At 37.4% G+C, this 16679-nt stretch overlaps 1 protein-coding gene across 1 annotated transcript; it reads left to right on the top strand.

The window, feature by feature from the left end:
* The first annotated feature begins 5097 nt into the window (after positions 1–5097).
* Positions 5098–8643, top strand: LOC129272705 (G-protein coupled receptor 12-like). The gene is made up of 2 exons (XM_054909815.2): positions 5098–5341; positions 6853–8643. Exons 1-2 carry the CDS (start codon positions 5135–5137, stop codon positions 7609–7611), a joined length of 966 nt encoding a protein of 321 aa, XP_054765790.2. The 5' UTR covers positions 5098–5134; the 3' UTR covers positions 7612–8643.
* Positions 8644–16679: the final 8036 nt, after the last annotated feature.

Here is a 16679-nt window from a genome sequence, read left to right as displayed (position 1 = left end):
GTCAAAAGCCCTTCATGACAAAGCAGTCTTTGTCGAAAATCGATGAAGCATAACAACAGTGTCGTCCGTGACCCTGGACAAACAAGATATTTGCAAGTTTTCCTCAGCACTGGATCTTAGGATGATCTGCTGTCCCGGCTCACCTATTTTCGACAAAGACCACTCAGCTGATCATGCATTTTCAATGCATTTGCTATGTTCTAGAATCCGGCCTTGTAGTCGCGGCCGAAACCTCCAAGGCCAATAACAATAATGAATTAGTTATCGATCAAATTACTTGAGGGGATGGGGCTTGTGCTGCCAACTAGTATTTTAAAGGATAATAAGGGCAATCATCAATATTATGATGTGACTCTGCAGACCTAGGGTTAGCCTAAAAGCCTAAAATAAGTTGATCAGATTGGCGATATTAAATAAGTATAGTCTTTATACACATCAAGAATTGTTATTGTCTTTGACAGCATTGAAGGTGTTTGAGGGAGATGACAACTCGGCATACCAATTATTGTGGATGTGCATGAAGAACTACTTTGACTTATCAAACAGACAAGTTTGGAGCCTGTTTAATGTAAAGATATTGGTTTAGAAGTATTTCTACTTAATTTTTTATACTTGATCTACCATGTATATAGGCTTTGGTAGGGAAGTTTATTATTTTGCATTACTGTAGTTTTTTTAAACCCAGCATTGAATGCTAAAACTTCTAAGATGGAGGGTTGTCTATGTTGTCTCAATTTAATTTTTCCTTGATCTCATAACCTCAATCTCATTATCGCATTGTGAATACATGTATGTGATATTATTGAATATATTTATAATTGGATATTATACAAAGGAACAGTTGCTGGGCTAGCGCTATGAGCATCTTTGGACGATGTGCATGCTCAATAAGACATCACCATTGTATTTAATAGTATATTTTGATACTGTTTTTAAAGTTTTAAAAACGCGTAAAATTGCTCACTTTATTTCTATCAATTCAAAAATCTTGTACTTTGTGGTAGTGTGTATATTTGCCAATTTTAATAAATACAATTCATTTTACATTTTATGTGAATTAACATGGAAAAAACATTTGATTTATTATTTCATTGCATTGTAAAATAGCTAGGATGAGAGGGTTTTTTTGATGTTCCTAAAAGAAACAATTTTGCACCCAATATGTGCTCTGAATTGTGTCTTTTAAGAAGGCAAAATACATGCCCCTCTAAGTTAAAATGTCCTCGCTTTCAGAATAGTAAAATTTTGATAATTTAAACTTATCAAAGATTCATTACTTGAAAATAAAATTTGTTGAGATGCAACAACAATAAGAGCACCTTTTAAAATTGTCCCATATTCAATACCTTGTTGACCCCCCCCCCCCCGGGGGGGGGGGGGCAGTCAAATGTATTGCTGTACACATGCGTGACCAAATTATTTCCCAACACCTCCAAAATGAGTTTTTCTCTGTGTGCAAAATAACTCCCTAAACAAGTTTTTCGCGGGCTTCATTTACACATTTTGGCCCCTGAACAAGTTGTCGCCAAAATATGACCCCTAAACAAGTTTTGTCTCGGGCCCGAACACTTCAGAAACGAGGAGGAAAAAGCTTGGGGGAAAAAACATACCCTAAGCACGTTTGGCTCGTCTTAAAAAAAAAACCTTTGAAAAAAAAACATACCCTAAATATGTTTGACTCCGCGATTGACCAGTCTTTCAAAAGCACCCTTTAAAAAAAGTGTTTTTGATACCCTTAACGAATGCACGCGCGGCCCGCGTCCAAAAACTGAAGAAAAAAAATACACCCATTTAAACGCGGTTTTTTTTTGTCACGCATGTGTACAGCAGTATATTTGACTGATATTATTCCAAGTTATTTCTCCAGTCTTTTTACACACCCCTTTTAGGAAAGGGAGAGAGAGAGAGGAGAAATGTAAAGAAAAAAAAAGGAAGTGAAAAAGAGGAGGTAAATGTGAACACGATAAACAGAAAGTGGTGAAGGGGAGGGAAAATTGAGAAAAATATCAGGAAAAAACAAAGATCAAGTTAAAGAAAAAAGAGGAAGGGTGGGGGGGAAAAGGGATGAAAGTGAAATTAATCGGAATTAAGGGAGGAATGAAGAACAAGAGGGAAAGAGAAGAGAAGAAAAGGAGATAATGAGAGAGCAAAAGAAAATACATGGTACTAAATAAAACCAAAAGGCTCGCTGAAAGAGAAGAGAGAAAAGGAATGGGAAGTATTCATAAAGAAAAGGTACCACATTATCAAATAACGTGAGCTGAAAATGTTTGAAATACAGACCTGAAAACGGGACATTTCAAGCACTGTTATAATGGACTCATGAAGAGCACACGTATTTCCCTAATAAAAAAATGCGAGCGCGCGCTGAAAATTTCTCCTATTTAGACCAAAAGAAAGGGGCAAGCACTTTTAGTAATCATGAAAATGATAGTATGTCAGTAACTAAAATAAAAGTACGACGTGCGAGGAAAAACCCCGGTGGGGGGGGGGGGGGGCACTTCCATTGACGAGTGGATACCATGCGCGACCATGCATGGGGTCTCGAAAAGCACCCTAAACACGCATTTTCCATATTCTGAAAATGCACCCCTTAAAGAGTATTGGCGTGTGAAACCCTACCCTTAACAGATATTGGAAACAACGGTACTCTGATATTTTTACTGTTAAGTCACTGTAGTCGGTATTACCTTTACCTGATTGTGTTTAGTACAGCCCCATCTCCCACATCTCGCGCAAAATCGTCCTCTAAACACGTAGTGTTGAGTTTTGGGGCAAAAAGTACATCCTTTATAAACATATTAGTCTTAATTTTTTACACACTCGCAAATTTCACCCTAAACACGTAGCTTTCCAAGCGAAAATAGATACCCTTTTTTCATTATCATAGTGTTTTGACACCCTTATTACGTATCTTGAAAAAGACATCCTTTTTTACGTGTTTTTTTTTTGGTCGCGCATGGTATCCACTCGTCAATGTAAGTGGCGCCCCCGGGGGAAAATATTTGGTTAATAATTTGAAAATGGAACGTTTTAACGCCGTTTAATCGGAATCCTCATGAAAGGGATTGTATTTCATTAACAAGCAATGCGAGCACCAGCTAGAAGTGGATGAACACCTATAGACCAGTGCAAATTTACTTCTTATGAAACGCCTTTTCAATAGTTACAATTAAAGGGCCTTACAAAATGCGCTATCCCCGGTTTATTTTTCGGTCATGCAGCCGCTAGCCACTCGGAGGGGCACGTGCCCACGCCCCCTCCTTAGTTACGCCAGCTACGTGACTTTACATGATTCTTTAAGATATCTTTGAAACCATCGCCAACACAGAGTCACACCAGCATGGATGGACCTATCCAGAGGAGAGATGATCATGGTCACACGGTGTGATTACAGTGTGTTCACATAGTGGACTATTGTTCACACTGCTGCTGTTAAAATGCTCAAATTCAACAGTTAGAAGATATTTTCACACTGTGGACACCTCGACAGTATGATGTGACTGTTCACAGCTAACGTGCATGTTCACATAGTCGAATATGTGATTCACACCGTTGAAATGCTCAAATTTATTATCAGTACGTGTGAAGGTGATTTCACATTGTGTTCCACACTGTGAACACGCGTACTGTGGCACACTGTTCTTTTCAGTTAGGTATGCCCCACCAGGAGCCCACATTGAGAGAAAGGGGCATTTCTATTACATGTCACACATCATTACCATTTATCTGGGGTTCTTTATGGCAGCAAGGGTATGTATGACAGTTAAGTTCTCGCCTTTATCCCCCATTATCACGCCTTTAATTGCCAGCAATTCCAAAGCATCATAATTTTCACCCCTTTAATTGACAACCCCCTTCCTATAAACCTAATCTAGGCGTCAGTTCTCGAAGACCCCCATATCATTTTCGAGTTTCCGAGCACCCTCAAATGCAGAGGCCGGGCCATCAAGCCCATCTTAAGCCCCTCATTTCATAGTAACAGGTCTTAAGGGTATGGAGTCAGATTCCGATGGGGCTGCACATTATACCTATTCCAAATCCGCCCCACCCCCGAAATAAAATCTCCTCATCTCCTCATCATATCTGCGATTTTACCATCTCATCTTTTTCCTATTCATATATAGGCCTACAATTGGCAAAATCTATTTACTGACCCGATCGAGTCACTATTATTATTTTGCTTAACCAAACACGATCATTTGAGAGAGGCGGAAACGACACAAGATAGAGATTGACCATCAGTCGAACGGCGAATCCTCTCACAATGATGGATAAACACTTGTTATCTCGTGAAGCTCAGTGTTTTCTAAAGATTTGCCTCTCTTTTTCATCAAACCTTGTTTTTGTGTCATCTTAATGTTGATTTGAGTGTAGTTTTTGTTTTCTTTTGATGGGCATTATATTTTTATTTCCTTTCATAGGTAATGACTATTAAAAAGAAAACATGAGGGTCCATTAATTATCATAACAATATGGTCGATCTTTTTATGAAAACATGCCGTCATTTCTCAGTTGCATGGGCATTGTTGGCGTATACTGTATGACCAAAAAGAGGGCATGACAGATTTCTTTGATCACCAACAATTAAACAAAGTAATGTAATTAAAACCTTTTTTAAAAGTTAGCAAAGACATTTGCAGCAGATACTCCTTTGCTCTAGATCTATTCAGATGAAAAACACACTGAACAAAATGAACTGCAAGGCCCTATATATTATATCCAAGTCCTTTGGAAGCGCATAGAGACGTTATTCATATTGTGTTATGCGCTATACAAGAACTGACTATTATTATTATTACTATTATTATTATTATCATCATAAGAGTGAGGGTGAAATTAACAGAAATCGATGTGATTTTTGGATTGGAAGCATAAAAGCCAAACCCCTGACAAAGAATCGCACCACTTTAATTGCAGTACTGTATCATCCGAAACAGACTTTGAAGGTTTCTTGTACTGTTTCTACTAAAGCTGTATCAAGATCTGTAGAAAATACCTTTTAATCTCAGAATCATTTGAGAAGATTTGATTTTAAAAACACAATAATTTCCATCACAACGAGGTATTTTACGCACCATCAGTTCCATAACCGTTACTATTTGTAATCGGAACTCAGACCAAAATATCTGAAATGTCCAGTCTTAGTACCTACAGTGTCCTCGTGTCACTTCACGGCATCAGCGTCGGCATGAACGCGGCCACCGTGGCCGCCATCATTGCCAGCAAAAGGCTGAGGAAGACCCAGAATATCTTCACTTGTAATATCGCCATTGTCGATTGCATCACATCAGCCCTCACGATCATTGCTATTCTCCTTTCATACCTACGAGACATAAATGTAAGTATCTGCCTCTGTTAGTGAAAAGACTACTCAATAAGTTTTATTTGATCAAAATTGCTCAGCTAGGAAGTCATTGCTAGTTGGAATTTAAATGTTATGGTATATTCATTTCTTTGTTTAGTATGTATCTGCTCAACTGTAATAATTTGTGTTATTTTTTTTTGTAGTATTTTGTCTTCAGATTATGTGTGTTTGTGAACTAAATAAAGACTACTATACAAAACAAACAAAACAGGGGCTCTCAATATTCTTTTGACAAATCAAGTTGCTTTTTTAATTCATCACAAACACTCCACAAAAAAAAAACTGCACAGCTTTATTGGCGACACATTTCATAACTTATAACACTTCGTGCTGGTAAAGTTGTGCACCTTTCTGCTGTAATTGGTGCACGGTGTTTTCGATTAGTGATGTAGAAAGTTGCAACTTTGTCCCCAGAGTGCTCATAATCAATGTCATCTTAAGTGGACGGGGTATTAGGGCCTATAGCGACTTGAACACTTAAGCTGGTTCTCCGTCGGTCTTTTCCCCACTTTAATATGCAAAGTAAGTTGCCAAGTCTTTATTTCAGTCCCTTTCTTTTTCAAATTTTAAAGTGATTGCATGTAAAGGAGGGGACATTACGTCACCGACCATCTCCCTGCTTTCTTTGGCATGTTTTGGCTGCTCACCTACTTTGTAGCCCTCTATTCCTGTTAGATTCAGATGCATGTTTATTAAAACTGGATATATTTGAGAAAAGGGAATAAAGTCTTGACCTCCGAGATAGCGGAACATTGACAAGTTATTATTATGTTACGCTTAATCGTTTTGTACTTGTAAATTGTTGTTTACAATGCCGCAGGTTCACAATTTATCAAAGACGCCGGCAGCGATATTATTTTTGTCCCACCGCAGTTGTGGAAGCCAATATGAATATTCATGACTTGCGTCTTCGGAATTAGAATACGCATGTGTGTGGACTTAATTAATTGTCAGTGGTCGTCGCGTTATTGCGTTCACGTTGCCACAAAATAATGAATCATCACCCTCAAATTACCGGTACCCTTACATTAGTTACATAGGCCTTATAGGATTAGATCTATATCTAGATCCAATTCTCAAATACTTAATGCTTGGCTAGCTTAGGCTAGCGCATTAACGTTATTTCAAATCTGGATTTGTCTAATGCCTAATGCCATGGTTAACTTCGAACTGGTTAATTCCGAACTTAACGTTTAATTAGGTTAGACCAATTAGCACTAGCGTACCTAAGGGGGGGGGCAGAGGGCATACTGCCCACCTGACGAGTCACAACTCATGCAGGGGACGTACCCCTGCCCCCCTGACGAGTCACAACTGATCCAGGGGATCTACGCCTAAGGCCAATAGACCCGGCAAAGACCGTAATATTAAGGGCGCCATGAATAACGCAGAGGCAAATCTCATGCAGTCACGTACCGTTCTTATTGCGTACCTACATGTAATCATCTAAATATATTCTTTATATTACTTCTATTTCATTTCAGATTTCAATACTTCACTTGGGATCACGCGCAGTGGTGATTACTGGGATATTCAGCGCGTTAGCGGTCGCCATTCATCGCTTCATCATCATCCGTTTTGATCCATTCAACAAGCGTAACCTCGTCACCGCACCACGCTGTGTTGTAGCAAGTATTGCATTTTGGTTAGTTCCACTTGGGACATTCACAGCTATCAAACTATTCAACAAAGATGAACGCGTTGAACTTGAAACGCTCATTTTGCCTATTGTCTCAGTTGCATCCCATGCAATCTGCACCGTTTGCTATGTAACGGTGTACTGGACAATTTTAAACGCCGCTCACGAAGTTGGGCTATCCAACCGCATGCTGCTACAACGCATCAAACAGAATAAAAAAGTGCTGATTACTTTCGCGCTCGTCGTCGGAACAAATATCGCCTGTTCGCTCCCGCTCAGTCTTAGTTTCTTCATAAGCTACGTCAGACCAGACTGGGTTTTCAACTTCAATACATTCAAGCTCAATTCTAGCTTCAGGGCCTTTGCCAACGTGGCAAGAGGTCTACTTGGACTCAACGGAATTCTTAATCCAATCATATACTGGACTCGACTAACCGATTTCCGCAATCTCATTAATTGTTGTACGCGCAAACCTCCGAGTCGTAAAGCGGAGGGTGAGAGGAAAGCTGAACTGTCACTTAAAACGCAGGAGAGCACCGTCCCCGATCCCAAGGACAGCCGCGGTGGAGTTCGCGAACATGGTGTTTATGTTGTTTCTACCTAGCTAGCTTTTCAACGGGATGGATGGCTCGCCATATACATTTTGTGGAAAATAATTCTTGTGGCGTCGCCGTTCATACCCTTCATCGGTGTGTTGAGCATTGTCCTGACTGTCCAAGTCCTATCATGTATATTTATCTTTACTTGTGTTTTATTTTTTTAAAAATAGTATGTACACATTCTTAATAGGTCCATGATCGGATGAAGTTCGCAAGTTTAATTACCAGAAAGTACTTGCAGCTCAGAGTTTCTTAGATTAGTATTATTTACTTTTTGCAGAGCTAAACAATATGTTCCTTATATAGGCCTACCTGCTACAATGCACTTATACGCTTACACCCTATACAAATTATCACCATTATAATATTTCAAGACGAAAACTGGTCATATAGATATTCAGAATATGATCGTGTTGTGACATTTACAAATTTTATTTTATAAACAAACCACAATTAAAAAAAAAGAAGAAAATCAAGGATCGAAGTGAGTTGGAAGCAACTGATTGACTATAAGAACTAGTGGATAACCACTTTTTTATGTGGGAGCGAGTCAGCGAGGGTTTCGAATTCCGGTGACCAGGGTGAGTCGATTCTCACATGGTGCGCTATAATGCCCGTTGGTAAGGCAATTAAATCCTCATTACCAGGTCCCTCGGAGATGACCTTAAGCCGTTGGTCTTCTGATTGCTTGCTTACAAGCATCCATGCTTTCTTAGCAATCAGGTGAAACATTACTACCAAATCAAATTTCAACAAAGTATAATATAATATTATAAGGCATTGTTAAATTTGTATAAAATGTGAATGTATAAAATAGTATGCAAAAAATGAACGCGTAAGAATGTGATAGTATAGACAGATGTATTTGAAAGTTTTAAATTTATAACCAATAAACTGAAAGTTATGTATATACTTGGTTTGAGTACTCTAAGCAGTAGAGTGTGTATTTATATTTGATATTGCTTTATTCGTGATTGTATTATAGCTTTTGAAAATTACAATGTGATATTATCGTCATTTATCATGTTCTACATGTCAATTAAAAATCAACAAAAAATCTTACTTATTAAATTGATATACGATTAAGTTTCTTAATGAGTCGTTTTTTTATTCATTAGTTTGTTGATAATGCGGGCCTATACTGCCAACTGATATTTGGAGGAAATTAAGACCACGAAACTAAATAGCTAATTCATTATATAGCCAACATTTATTTGCAAAACATCTTTGAAGGTCTTAACTGTATGGCATGTTGCTTTTTTGTGCTAAAAGCATGCCTATTCTTTTTATATTTCCATTGTTTGCTTCTTTCAGAGCGTTTTTACCATTTGCTGTTAGCGATGAGTAATGTGAGATTATATAGATTGCAAGACAATACAAGACGAGTGGCCGCGAGAACTTAGTCAAGAAACTAATTAAGAGAAAACTATGCTATATATGTTTTCGAGATCTTAGATTTTCTTTAAGTTCAATTGACGAGATTCGAGGTCTAGATCCATGAGGTTCACTAGACGAGGCCGGAGATGTGATTTGTCCTTCTTGGACAATTTCTAAGACTTTTTAAAGAAATCTTGTACTTAATCACCATATTGGTACTTTCAGCTCTTATGAAAGATATATATTCTTGTCAAAAACAACCATCATGATCATTATCAAGTATTTAGGATTGAGGATTGAAATAATTTCAAGATCAAGGTCCGCCCAGTTTAATTGAGGAGAACAATACTTTCTTATTCATATAACGAAATGTATATCTAAAATATTATGGCGAGCTACATGTATTTGTAACTGACTAGATCATGTCCATTAGTGATAGAATGTCAAGTTACCTAGATTTTGAATGAATGTATTTGAGCTGATCGCATTGATGTGTCATTCAAATCTATCGTAGAAGTAATTGTATTCAATGTCCCGCAGTATAACTTGTTCAATAGCGAGTTTTCGCAATCGCGACGGAAACTAGTGAGTGAAAGATATCATCGACTGTCTAATTTGCATGCCACTGAATTGGGCATATCATTGTTTTGTGAAAAATAAGCGAAACTTAAAAAATGTCATAACTTTCTTATTTTACATCCGATTTTTATGAAATTTTTTAGCCGATTATTTACTTTGATTTTGTCTCTATTCACTCAATTCAACATTTTTGGTGGACTTGACCTTTAACAAGGTGATCAATAAGATTTTTAGGGAATGTATGTTGGCGTTGGCGTGCATAAAATCTGCATCGTTTTAAAAGGCCAAGTCCACCCCAACGAATGATTGATTTGAATACATAGAGAAAAAATAGGCAAGCATAATAGCGACGATATCATCGAAATCGAATGGAAAGTAAGGAAGTTATGGCATTTTAAAGTTTCGCTTAATCCAATGAAATTGTGATATGCACATCCTGCACGGTCGATTTGAAAATTAGGGGATCGATGACGTCCCTGCCTTTGATCTCCCCTCCAAAACACCTAGACTATCGTGATGATAATGTTTAAAATGTTGCAGTAATTCGCATGGAATGGCTAATGTAGGCTTGATTGCTTCTTCTCTTATTCCGGTGACACGACATTTAATCCGGCGACATGGAACCGTTATTCCTTGACATGCCGGGGTAAGTGTGGAGAAAAAATGAAATTAGGTATGAAATTTAACCCCATTTAAATGACAGTAATTAATGATAAAAATACTGGAGATATCTGAAATCAACTTTTTTTTTACATTGATTTGTTTAGGTTTATATGGGCTCAGATCTAGCTCGGCCAAACAACCTAAAAGTTAGGATTAACTAGGATTAAATATTAAATAATTATTCGGATAGAAAAGTTGTAATTAAAACCAACAATGTGTCTGTATTATTTATTTGACGCAAGCAATTATGAGCAATGCAATTAGATCGATTCGTGTTTTTGTTTTTTTCATGTCTCCCCTTGACACAGCGTGGATATAATGAATTTTGCGCAAAGTGATTTCGAGCTCAACATTCTGTCTAACAATTTACTTTGATCTGCATAGATGAGATCAAAGATTATGTGAAAATACCCCTATGTTGTACGTCTTTCAACTTCAATGACCTTTTTAAAAGTCTAAATTGTTTATTGATATACGCACTGTACATTTATAATACTGATAAACATAATTCTTAAATATACCTTCTCAGAGTAGCCACTTCAGCCATAATGATAATTGTGAACTGTTCTCCCAACGTGCCTTGCATGAAATGATGTTATTACTACACTTCTTCATTCCCATACATCGAGCTCCTGACAAGAAGACAGAAGGGTTTCAATTTTCAAGTCTGGTACGTAGCTCGGTCGGTGATCGAACCCACGGCCTCCCGTTCATGAGGCGAACGCTGTACCACTGAGCCACCAAGTGTGGGTGGGTGCGCCCGTGTGCGTTTATGTGCGAGGGTGAGTGTGTGTATGTGCGTGAGAGAGAGCACGTGCGTGTGTGTATGCAACTATGCAAGTCTATTAGATAGTCAAATATGAATAATCAGAACTCGGTAATCAATAAAATTATGTTGTGTAGGTGTTACTTTATTCAGGTGAATTTGTCGCGACAATATTACACTTAAACTTAAAGTAATGAATTTTACATAACGCAATGACTCACTACTGTGGAAACGATACGCATGTTGTATATATATTTTTAAAAAAAATTATCTTCTTTTCTTTAAAATGCTGGCGCATATATTCCATCAAAAAGAATCATGAATCATAAATTCAAATATTTGAAAAGTTTTAATACATGAATCTAGAGAACCTTTGAATCGGGGAGCTTTTTTAAGGTTCATCGCAGATTCAAAACATACAAAATACCCTATTTCTGTGATCATTCATGGATTTTCATCACTTTCATCGAAATGTTTCTGAATTCTCTTTGCTCTTTCAGTTAAAACCAACTTCAGGGTGAAGGTCACCTTAAGAATAAGATTACAATGAATTGCCATTATTCGTATATCGTATTCGTATATCACAATATCACAATATATCTCCATACCTGTTTTCTTACAACTATCAACGAGTCACAAAAAAATAACTTAAACTGGCGTATGAAAAAACATTCGATAATAATTTCTTTCATATTCTATTCTAATCATATAAAAAAATACTTATAAACACAGGGGAAATATGATAGGTAGATATTAAATGGCTATATATATCTATTTCAAATCAAAGAATACCTAATTTGTCCTAAAGCAACACATTTTCAATTCTACGTTTTACACAACAACTTAGACCGATGCATCAAATGGGCGATTCCATGCTAGAAAAATTTGCCATTTTCACAACATTTTTCAACCTGCTGTCCAAACAAACGAGGAACTTCAATTTGTTTTGTGGTAATAATTAAATACTACTTGGTAAAACTAATCATGTAAAGACATGACAACCAAGAAACATATGTTGTCCATGAGTAAATTAGAGGTGAAAATGTTGCGTGTCGTACAGGACATTTCTGAGTCCCGTACGACACACAACATTTTCACCTTTACTTCACCCACAATCACATATATTTTGTTGGTAATCAGTTTTTCACATGACTACCCGCTATAACTTTATTATTGACAAAAAATCAGATTTTATTGCTCAAGCAATCAGCTAAGAGACTATAATTTTTTTTATCGAAATGTCCCGTACGGCACGTATGGAATCCGATAGTCGCCCAGATCTAACAACATTTCAGTACATGAAAAACTATATACAAGGACACTGCAAATGAACTACCTACATGTTTGTGTGTGTGTATTTGAGTTTTGTCAGACGTGTATCAATCAGATATGATTATTTACGTATGGGACCGACCTTTAACGTCACCATCCGAAAGACGTGACCAGGGCTCGAACATCTGCATCAATTTGTAACTTCCCCACATAGCTTGGATTACAGGCGCACGCCACAACGCCCAGTTGTGTTCGATCTCATCTTACTATGATTATGTATAAAATAAAGAATAAAGTTGTTAGTCTTAGTACTAACAATAATATCATGATTTTGTTGTGTTGCTGTACCGCAATCGATCACTTGCAGCCCAATTGTTGGTGTTTAAAAATGTGCGGGTCGTAGTTAGGCAGTGGTGTCACGACTCGAATGTTGCTTATTGAGATAAAAAAAAAAAAAAATTTCACTAGAATTAATGAAATCAAATCAATCGCTGCACAAGTCTGTGAGTACTCATCGTTTATCCTCAGCTAGAAACGGCGTTGTCATATCGACGATTTTCGTATTGACTGAATACATTTACTAATGCCAGCTATGTTAACATGAAATTAACGTCATGGTGTTTTTTAATTGTGACTCTCGGCATCTTCTTCACAGCAAAAACTGTGGTGGTAACCGGTGTACATAGAGGACCACACCAGCTATTTTACAACGGTGTTAAATTGACAGTGTTAGTTTACACCTAAATGTGTTATTACAAGACCTTTGGTTTTTATATCTACACTTTTTTGTGTTATATTCAATCTCTAGGGTGTAATTTTTACACATCAGGGTGTGGTCCTTTATTAACACAATCAGGGGCCTGTTGCATAAAACTTTTTACCTGAGAAAACTCTGGTAAAAACTGAAAACTAAGGTTAGTTAGTCTGATTTCTGCCATTGACATTAACACAGGGCAAAAACTCCAGTAAAAACAACCTGATTTTTCTCAGGTAAAATGTTTTATGCAACGGGCCCCAGGTGTCAGTTTTAACACCACAGTTTTTACAGTATTGCAACATAAAAGATTACAATTTTCCGCGTTTATCATACGCTTTTAGTTATGCCCAGTGATGTATCCACGCGGGCTAGGGGATATGTCACTCGGGAACCACTTTCTAGGATCACAGTAATTGAGAAAAAACGCCACAAAATCTAGTATGATGAACAACAACAACAAAAAAGGCACAAACAGTCTTTAAAACTGTAAGGGTTAGATTCCATTGCCATTGCATAATCATAAGTGGTGGTCGATGGTGTCAAATCTAATCTAAGTTATATATCCTGTGGAATTTCTCAGGGGTCTGTGTTAGCCCCCCTCCTCTTTCTTTTATACATAAACATGAATAAATGATATAATTAATTGCTCTTCAGTTTTATGCCTTTCGTTATTTGCTGATGGTTATACTTACTCACAAAAAAAAAATCAACGAACTTGTATCATCAGCAAATTATTGGACAAACCACATAAGTGGTTTGCTTGTAATAAATTGCTTTTGAATTTTGATAAGACCAAGTATATCATTTTCCGAGGAAGAGGCAAGACGGTTCCTTTAAATATTATAAATCTTATTATTGGTGAAAATATTATCTCTAAAGTTGATAGTATCCGATTTTTAGGTCTATGTTTAAATGAACATCTTTCTTGGAAACCCCATTTCAACTCAGTTTGTAAAGTCTCAAGTTCTTTTTGGGTTCTCTGTAGACTTAGACATTTTGTGCCTCAGACTATTTTGACTACTTTATATAAAAGAATTATTATTTCACTCTTCCACTATTGCAATATTGTCTGGGGTCACACATTTAAAACTCACTTAGATAAGTTGTGCATTCTACAAAAGAAAGCAATCCGAATTATATGTAATGCTGCTTTTAATAGTCATTCCAAACTGGCCGCTATTTACCCAATTAAATCTATTTTTTTAATACTGTCTTTATTATCTTGTTTTACTATATATATCCTTATCAATTGGCCAGCTTTAAATCTTTCTCACCATGCTTATAGACCGGGTGGGTGTTTCATGAAGCTGTTCGTTAGTTAAGAGCGACTTTAAGAACGACTAGTGATCCTTTCTTGTGGTAAATTTCATCGGCGATGGTCTAGCGCGTAAGAAAGGTTCATCAGTCTTTCTTAAAGTCGCTCTTAGCTCACGAACAGCTTTATGAAACACCCCGGGAGAAAATCTCATAGCGGCCCTATTTGAGGAGTTCGGTCAACTCACACCACAGAAAAGGTTTGACACCATACAGGTAGTTAGTATGGATAAGGGGCGGATGCAGGATTTTCCAAAGGGGGGGCACATTTTCCCAAGGAAAAATTTGACAAGCAAAAAAAAAAAAAAAGGTCTGCACTTTCAAACGGGGGGCGGGGGAGGGGCACACTTCTGCTTTAACGAAATTTTTACATTAAACATTTTAATTGTGCAACTCAAAAGGGGGGGGGGGGCGGGCCGGCTGTACCCCCCCCCCCCCCCACCCTGGATCCGCCAGCGATGGACCCTTTAGATCACTGCTTGGTAGGTAGTCTCAAATTGTTGTATCACTTTGTTTCTAAATTTAAAGAACGATGTGAAATAGCAAAAAAAAAGGAAAAATTAACAACCTTTAAGGGGGAGCTGAACTGTAAGATATATGTCCGCTTGTATGTATCATAAGTACGTCATTAATGTATGAAAACGTTGCTGGGTCTACCAACTAACGATATAGCAACATATAAAATGAAATTTAGATATCAAGCCTTCAAAACAGGAATATTCTCATCGCCAATGTCCACTTCTATCTCAAGTAGATATGAAGACATTGAGACGATACAATGATTTTGTGTTGTTAAACATTGGCGCTCTATAAAACTATATTTGGGTAAATATCCGTTATTCATAACAAAATGAAGATTTGAGCAATATTTTGTATCATTTCAGATTTGTTTTATCTACCCTTATTTTGTAGTGCCGTTAATAATTTGGATCCAACTCTGCATGAATCAATTAGAATTACTTGTTTACTGGCGATAATAATAATACGTTCCAAACCAAATACATAACCATGTGGCGTATAGGGAGCAAAAAAAATCAATCAAGGCTATACAATCAACCGAAATTAAATATTTTTGCTTCCCGAAAATGTATGAGCATGAAGATCCAAGCTATCGAAAAATAGACATTAATTTTCATCACTGTTTCTGCAAAATATGTTATCCTGTTGATATGTTGTTTATCGTCCAAAAAATAAAGGCCTACATTTTCTGTATAATTCTGAGACATCCAGCAATCTAGCTTGGCTGCTCTTGATGAGTATTATGATAATACCTAGCATGCTGTTTGAATATGACTTTTTTTCATTTGAATATCACGAGCAAGCGCAGTGAGAAAACATTTGAATTTGAAAATTCATAATTTATTGTTCGAAATAGACATGAAATGAAATACTCCGAAAATTTGTTTTGCTCAATTGATCGTGGGCGCGGCAGCCGCTGTGCAGCGCCAGATCGACGAGGCTCTATCCCTTATAATCGTTGAACGCCAAACAGGGTAGCAGCAACTCCCATCTATTAACGTCTTTTGGTCTGACGCGGTCGGGGTTTGTGAGACGGACGCTCTACCAGCTGAGCCAACACACCGGTCTTATCTAATTTATACTTAAAACAGTGTTAATCTTTTTACGATTTTGAAAGTATTGGTTTGCGACAGTTTAATAATAATCATAATAATATGGAGCTTTTATATAGCGCTTAATACAATACAGTTTAGACAATTGTGATGTATACACAGCCAATTTGAATAACAAATGATCAGTATGTGTGGGTGGGGGAGGGGGCTTCACCAGTGGCGTACCTAGGATTTTCCACAGGGGGGGGCAAAATCGGCCGCCCAAAAAATTGACAAGCAAAAAAAAAAAAAAAAAAAAAAAAAGTCTTCAAGCTCGTCAGGGGGGGCAGTGATATGTATTTTGTATGGGTTGTGACTCGTCAGGGGGGGGGGGGCAGAGTGCCCCCCTGCCCCCCCCCCCCCCCCCCGTAGGTACGCTAGTGGGCTTCACCCTAATCGGTAGTCCCTGTTCAACCCGTACAAGGAACAATGTGCGCAGATATTATTCAATTCTATATGAACTTTAAAGACCCTGACCGGTGTAAAAACAATCATATATCCAAATAAAGGTAATGATTCATACAATACGAATATACCAAAAATATTACATATATCTCCTTCCAATAGTTAAAAATATTAAATAAAAATCAAAGAAACTGCTCCTCCAAACTACGCTTCGATTGAGCACCCCCACGTCGCCTGGAAATGATGACGTCACGTTGTGTCAGGAGGGTTGTGATTCCATAGGTTTGTGTACAAAAGCATTGGGTATTTTCTTCCATTTCCATGTTATGA

The sequence above is a fragment of the Lytechinus pictus genome, chromosome 12, assembly GCF_037042905.1.
Source record: "Lytechinus pictus isolate F3 Inbred chromosome 12, Lp3.0, whole genome shotgun sequence".
Taxonomy (NCBI): Eukaryota; Metazoa; Echinodermata; class Echinoidea; order Temnopleuroida; family Toxopneustidae; genus Lytechinus; species Lytechinus pictus.
The sequence above is the reverse complement of the archived record's forward strand: the minus strand, read 5'-3'. Positions and strand labels throughout refer to the sequence as shown.

Excerpts from the sequence above, each read along its gene's own strand:
- LOC129272705 (XM_054909815.2), top strand. The coding sequence starts at position 5,135 with ATGTCCAGTCTTAGTACCTACAGTGTCCTCGTGTCACTTCACGGCATC. Across the intron at positions 5,342-6,852 it reads CATACCTACGAGACATAAAT|ATTTCAATACTTCACTTGGG; the intron begins GTAAGTATCTGC and ends ATTTCATTTCAG.